Source organism: Polistes fuscatus, unplaced genomic scaffold, assembly GCF_010416935.1.
Source record: "Polistes fuscatus isolate 324 unplaced genomic scaffold, CU_Pfus_HIC Scaffold3, whole genome shotgun sequence".
NCBI classification, from domain to species: Eukaryota; Metazoa; Arthropoda; class Insecta; order Hymenoptera; family Vespidae; genus Polistes; species Polistes fuscatus.
This window is the reverse complement of record NW_025113107.1, coordinates 7,679,049-7,686,514: the sequence shown is the minus strand read 5'-3', so window position 1 is coordinate 7,686,514 and position 7,466 is coordinate 7,679,049. Positions and strand designations below refer to the sequence as shown.

Sequence of the window (7,466 nt, the reverse complement as noted above, 5' to 3'; positions counted from 1 at the left end):
ATCGATGAAATCGTATCGAGAAGAAAAGAAAAAGAAAAAAAAAAACAAGAAGAAGATGCAGAATTATTTATTTTTTTTAGATGCAAATTATATTTTGGTTTTAACAATGATCGATTAAAATAGGCAATAATAAGGATATCAAACGAAAAATCTTCGATCGAATAAATGTCCATGAGAAAATCAAACGATAAAACGATAAAATAAAAGATCGAACAAGTTGGCGAGATTAGCATTCCGATAAATAAAACGTTTCTTATAGGTATAAACTAATATGTAACGTTAAAGATCAACACCACTTAGGTTAATTAATATCTATACCTTTTTTTTTTATTTTCGTTTCTACATATATATACATAATAATAAAGAAATAACATAATATACCGGTTGCACACGCGATACTCCTCCGTGTTAGTTCTATCGTTTTAACATCGATTCTTCTTCCATCGTTTGCGAAAATATCGTTTACAAGCCGCTTATAGTCGTGCCAATCATCTTAATGATCTTTCGGAGGTTGGCCGCGAACCAACCAGAAGAGAGGAGTTTTCGATGTATCTTATATACATGTGTATATATATATAAAACATATATAACATTGTTTAACCGTAACCCTAACGATATGCGCCTTTGCGAATGAGTTGCGAGTAAACAAACAGGAAAGAATTTAACGTTACTGCTTTTGCGCAGGCAGTATCCAGTACACTAACTACCGTTGTATCCTTGACTAAACCCGTCGTGGCTAATATTACTACGATCAGGGATACATATATTCAAGTATATGTGTGTGTACGTGTCTCTAGAAACGAGCAAATGCGCATGAGAGAGATTATGTTGCACCAACTATATAACATAAGCCTTATGTTATTTTATTTTATATTTTTTTTTGTTACAGATCATAAACAAAACATTTGAAACATTAAAAACAACGGAATTATTTATTTCACTTTATTATTATTTTTTTTTTTCGTACGCGTATCGGGGTGGTAAATTTAAATGTAAGAAAGGCAGATATGCGAGTTTAAACGAAAAATTACAAAACATTTCTTTTATAATGCACGTGTAAAATGCGCATATGAGAGAGATTATGTTGCACCGACTGCAACGCAAGGCTTGTTTTTTTTTTTTATTTTCTTTTCTTTTTTAACAGAGCACACAAACAAATAGCTTTTATATATTTTATTATTTATTATGTTTATTATGTTGTCATATATGTGTCGTTTGTTTCGATAGTATATAGATATATTATATATAATGACACGAATAGGAAAGTGTATATAGACAGTGTACAGATAAATAGAACATTTCGATAATGGAATATGCGAATAGTAGAACGTTCTAATACTGAATAGTCGGATATTGGAGGTTTCACTATACCTGTCTTTATGGGGATGAATAAAAGTTGAAGAGAAATCACATAGTTTATTAATTGAATTAATGCATGCATACATCCATATATACATATATATACATGTATATTTATACTTACATACGTACCAACATTATTCACCGGTTTAAGAACTCGTGAAATTCAATAGGATGTCGACTGACTCATTGTCAGTAAAAGTAGAATCGGATTTTTGTTCTCAAACACAATTAAACGAGCTCGGAATCGGAGCCAAATACGTGATGTCCTTCAGATGAGTTCAACGAGATTTTTCTTTTCTCTTATCCTTTTTTTCCATTCCTCTTCTTTTCTTTTCTTCTTTTTTCTTTTCGAGCGACGTTTGTTATAATAAAAAGAGAAAATAAAAAATAGAAAGAAATGAGAAAGATACTCTCAAAGGAATACATAAAACGGAAAGATATATACTACTTTGATTGAGGTATTAGGTCGATACTTGAAAAATAGTTTCAATCGGGTCAGGTATTTCTATTTGAGAGAAGAATAAGATCAAGATTTCCAGATAGCTATAATATAAGATTATATATATATATAAATTATTTTTAAAGAGATAGAACACAACAGTCCAAGAAAAATAAAAATAGGCAAATTATATATGTTCCAATAATTATGAAAGCGAAATAATATCCAAAAATGATCTCTTTGAATCTTTAATATTATATTAATTTATATCAAATGTTGATTATATATTTGATTACATTGAAATGTTCTATTGTACACTTTGTTAAAAATAATTTCACGATTGACAGCGTTCTACAATTTTCTACTCCACTTTTCTTCTGTCTTTCTTAATCTATATAACGAAATAAAATTAAAAAAAAATATTACGCGTTAAGTTCAGAAATAACCAAGAATCGATAGGAGCTCGTTCATTCTAGACTACAAATAAATAATTCAAGAATTTATATGTTACCATCCATGATTTATTTCGTCGTGTTCGTAAAATACAGTTGAACGGTAAATATTGGAATAGTATCGTTTGGTCGATAGTTAGAACATTTCTCTTTGGTTTTCGGACAAAAGGAGAATGAAGGAAATGGTGCTGTTTGTTAAGGGTTTATGGGGAAGTCGGAAAAAGGGTGTGCAGAAATAAAGAGAAGGTAATAGGAGATAAGAAAGGTCTAAGATAGAAATGGTTTCAGCTAAAAGGAATAAACGGATAAGAATAGGATGGAAAACTAGAATTAATAGTCTTATAACGACCTGTTCAATAATTACAACAATAACAATAATAATATTGTAATGATGATGATGATGATGATGATGATAAATAATATTGAATTGTCCAGAAAGTTTGTGGAGATTTTAAGGAAATTTTGTTTATTAAAAAAGAAAATCATAGTATCAAACACGAATTTTTGCTAACGATTAAAAACAATATAATTATAATAATTAAATTAATAATTAAATTAATATATTAACCCGTTTTTGCACTCGAGATAATTTGATGAATTTCTGATTTGAAATGATTTAGCACACACACACAATATAAAATATATATTTTAATATTTTCTATACTTTATATATATTAACATCTTTATACTTTTTGAAGTTGACTTTTATAAAACGATATTACCCAAATAAAACCTAAATAAACACCGTTATCGTTTGAATTATCGTGTTAATTAAATCGAGTGGGGACAAAAAGCAACCTCTCGAGTATAATGGATTAATATAATAAATAAATATGATAATAATTGTAATTAGATAAATAATAATTAAAATGGGGGAGAGAAAAAAAAGTAGAACATAAAAAATGACCGACGACAGGAACATACTTTTAAATCTATCAATCTTACCAATCGAATTGGAATTGGCATAGATATCACGTGTAGTCGTTAACTGTGTGAAATCTTGAACATCCATCCTTTTTCGTCATTGGTACGTCGACGATGATCATGTTCCAACGGCAAAACAGTATCGAGGGACCTCGAGATGAATACGAATTCAGGTCGGCCCATTTTGCAATTGGCAATCGGCCGGCGTTGGTGGCTTGAAAAGCCTGCCAACGAGTTCCAGTCGGTTTCTCTACATTGCCAGAAAGATTTTCACTCTTTTTCTTGCTTTTACTTCCATTCGTCATTTGCCTTAAGCCTTTTAAAGAAAAAAGGAAAGAAGAAGCCTTTTTTTTTTTTATTTCTTCTATATATATTTTTTCTTTTAATTTTTCTCTTTATTTCACTGTTGAATTTATCTAATTGTTTTAACGTTTACATCTAAACAATTTTATACGATCACATTGTTTCATACAATTTAATGTACGTTAGGAAGAAAGATTGTTTGATATTTATTAATCTTCTTACATCAGATAGTTTTAATTGGTTTAGTTCGAAACGATCATTTAGGATCCTTGCTTGAATCAATTATTTTTATTATGTTATATACAATTATAAATATCACATTGGTGCAACTTACCGCGGATAAATTTCAATTTTATTTTTATATATTGCAATATTGCGTCCTAGATTTTGAATGGGTTTCTTCGATAGGGTTGGATAGGTAAAACATATGTATAAATATATATATATTTGAGGGATAAACCTAACAAACCTAACGCGTAATATATTATGTAACCTTCCTTTTCTAACTTATACATACATATATATATATATATATATATATATATATATTGGAAAGTAATCGTTATATCTATGTGGATTCATCGATATTGCAACGTTAGCGTCCTTCTTTGCGGTCGCTAAACTTGATTGCAGATGATATCCTTGATAAAAACTCATATCGAATGAACTTCTTTTGTATTTTTCTTTCAGAGGCGGTCTGCCGAAATAACGGTGAATAGCGAGGAACAAAATGGAGTGTATGTGCGAATCAGCGGTGAGTAAAATTCAACACTTTATGTTATATGCAGTGTACATTTTACAGTGTCTAAATCGAATAACGATAGTAAATAGATACAATAAAAATCAATCAGAGAGATATTCCCAAATCCATTATCAATTTTGAAACTATTAAATATTTCCTTGTTAGAATGTTTCTACATTTTTCTACGGAGAAACAAATTTTCAAATTATTCAACATTTGAAATTCATTTCTATTTTGTCTCGCATCAATCGAAAACATTTTGTTATAAGAAAAACGTAATTTTATTTATATTATGAGAAGTAATGGATTGTTTTTTATTCGAGATTTTTCATCCACCTTGTATAAAAAAAGAAAATATTTTCTTACACGCGCTGATAAATGTTATATTCACCGAGAGTATTTTTCTGAAAAATATATTTCATATTCTAGAATTTAATAAATAACATAATTTATTAGACAGTTAATATAATTAATGTTTATTTTAAAAAAGTTCATTAGGCGTCAATGAAAATTCCAAATATAATATTAATTACTATTTCAATTTTATAATTATTAAATATTTCTGCAATCGCATATTAATGAATATGAGCAATGAAAAAATAATCTATGTAGGTTGATTAATTAAAAAAGTTAAAATCTTTAATAACACTCGTACGATTATAATTGTGAATATTAAACACTCATAATAGAAGATGAAAGCGCATCGGCCCCGGTGGTTGCAAGTGCATTTTAAATTATGTAATGAGATCTATAAATAAGATAACTCGCATAGAACGAACGCTTAGGACCTTTTAACGTCATGTTGCAATTAACTGCAACACAATGGATCGCGACTGGGACTAATACAAGAATGTGTACATGTATCTGTATGCCTATATAACTTAACGTAACATCCTTGACATGTATCTTGACATGTTCTTTTTGTTTTTAATCTTAAAAATAACTCATATTTTCTCTCTTTTTCTATTCTTTTTTTAGACTCAAACAAATTAAATTAACAATTTAAAAACATAGTCTCATATATCAAAATTTAATTATATTAAAATAATACTAATAATAATAATAATAATAATGAAATATATGATTGCAATTTATTACGAATTTGATATAGATTGAATTACGATTTTTAATTGATAATAAATTTAAATATTTTCCAATCGAAATTTAAATTCTTCTCTGTTGTTACTTTTTCTCTTTTTTTTTTATATTCGACTTTGTATGTATTAACAAAAAAGTTGTTGTTTTGGAACACCTTTAATCTCGTTTACTTGCCGACAAAGTTAACCAGACCGCGTTGAAATAGACACGCTTCGCTAAAATTACAAACCGCACGTCTATTCTGAAAATCTCTCAGATTGCAGACAGATTCAACGACCCAAGAGAAACAGAGAAAGAGAGAGAGAGAGAGAGAGAGAGTTGGTGAGAAAGAGAAATAGTGAAAGACTTTACGATTTACGTAGAGAATATCATCACATTCGTGCACACGAGAATAAATCGTAGATTGAAAATAAAATATATCTCGTGTCGGTATATCTCGTAAATATTATATTTGTTAGATAAATATTTTCAAAAGATAAGAATACAAATGAAAAAGAATGATGGAAAAAAAAGAAGCACTACAGGTTTTAACGAGTGTTATCGATAAGGATAAATTCTGGATAAAGATGATAATAAGCATAGTAATAATAATCGTTTAAGCATATTATTTATCTGTGCGTGGGTTGCACTATTGCATACAACAGTGGCTTACTGCGATTCACGTTTGATCAATTGTTGACAAATGACACGCGTAGGTTGAAGGATGCTTTAAGCTTTTATGGCCTTGACTTTATTAGCCATTGTTTTTTTTTTTATTTATAGTGATTTTTTATGTGCGTGTGTAGTATGTTTTTTTTTATATAATATATATATACTACTATACAATATAACATTAGATAATTTTGTTGTAATTACAAATATTATGTGTTAACGATATTATATATTATTTATGCAATTATTCGCAAATAAAAAAAAGATGATCCAAAAATCGCTAAATTATTAAAACAGATAATAATTCGTTTATACGTATTAAAGGTTAACATTTATTACGTTATAAACAATAGGTATAATTTCTTTGAAATGATAATTTAATTAATTTTTTTTTTAAATAATGTCCATCAAATGGGTCACCATCTTATTCTTTACAATGGTGGATCACTTTTTTAATAGATGTGTCTAATTACTTTTAAATAACCCTATTATTATTTTACAATTATAATTAAATTTTGTTCATTATAACATAGGTTAAAATTATAACATTCGCGTTACACCATTATGCTAATTAAAAAAATTAAAAAATAATGACAAATGTGAATAATATAGTGACTGTTTTTATTCAATCGAGAACAGAAGATGCCGCAATACCATCAAACGAATCAACGGATGACGTCAAGTTGCAACCAGAGGAACCGGAAGCAGCATGCACGAGACGTTTATCGGACGTCGACCGAATCCTATTGGAGAGCTTGGACATTACACGATCCAGGATAAAACGTACCGGCAGATTTTTAACTATGCATAAAAGAAGACGTAAAAGGTTACTCACAAGATCTCTTAATCAGGAACCAGCTATATTGGATGACATTTTTCATGGTCTAGTTCAGGTGAGATACGAATATTATTTATCATTTTCTCTCTCTCTCTCTCTCTCTCTCTCTCTCTCTCTTCCTTTCTCTTTCTATATCTCTATCTCTCATTTTTTCTCATCACGCAAGCAAACTTTTCCATCCGTTGCACATATACACACACACGCATACACAGCACTCGGGTTAAAATCGCTTCTCGAGATGCTCGTTAAATGCAACACGGTAGTAAATAGATTTATTTTTATTTTTTATCTTTTTTTTCTCTCTTTTCCTTTAATTTATTTTCAACTTTTGTCTTTTTTTTTGTCTTCTTCTTTTTTTTTTTACACCTTGTTAACATAGAAAGAAACGAGACAAAGCGATAATAATTATTTATAACCGTGTGTGTGCATGCGTGTTCATCATACGCGTGCATGTATATTTACACTTCGAAACACACGTATACACATTTTACCTCGGGCAGAAAATTTTATTCTATTAAATGTCTTTAATTAATAAAATAGTAGATCTATGTGTAGTCCGATTAGTGAAGCGAGATATGTAAATGTGTGTGTGTGTGCGTGTAATACGTAAATTTAATTACATTATGGCGAACAATACTCTCCACTATCGGCAACATA

The 7,466-nt window shown here is 29.0% G+C and overlaps 1 protein-coding gene across 3 annotated transcripts in view; it reads left to right on the top strand.

Annotated features, from left to right (window-relative positions):
• Positions 1-7,466, top strand: part of LOC122519624 — a 41,216-nt gene that overhangs the window by 27,626 nt on the left and 6,124 nt on the right. For all 3 annotated transcript variants that reach the window (XM_043639210.1, XM_043639209.1, XM_043639208.1), the window contains exons 2-3: positions 4,171-4,234; positions 6,611-6,864. In XM_043639210.1, coding sequence (XP_043495145.1) covers positions 4,171-4,234; positions 6,611-6,864 — 318 coding nt within the window. The remainder of the gene's footprint in view (positions 1-4,170; positions 4,235-6,610; positions 6,865-7,466) is intronic.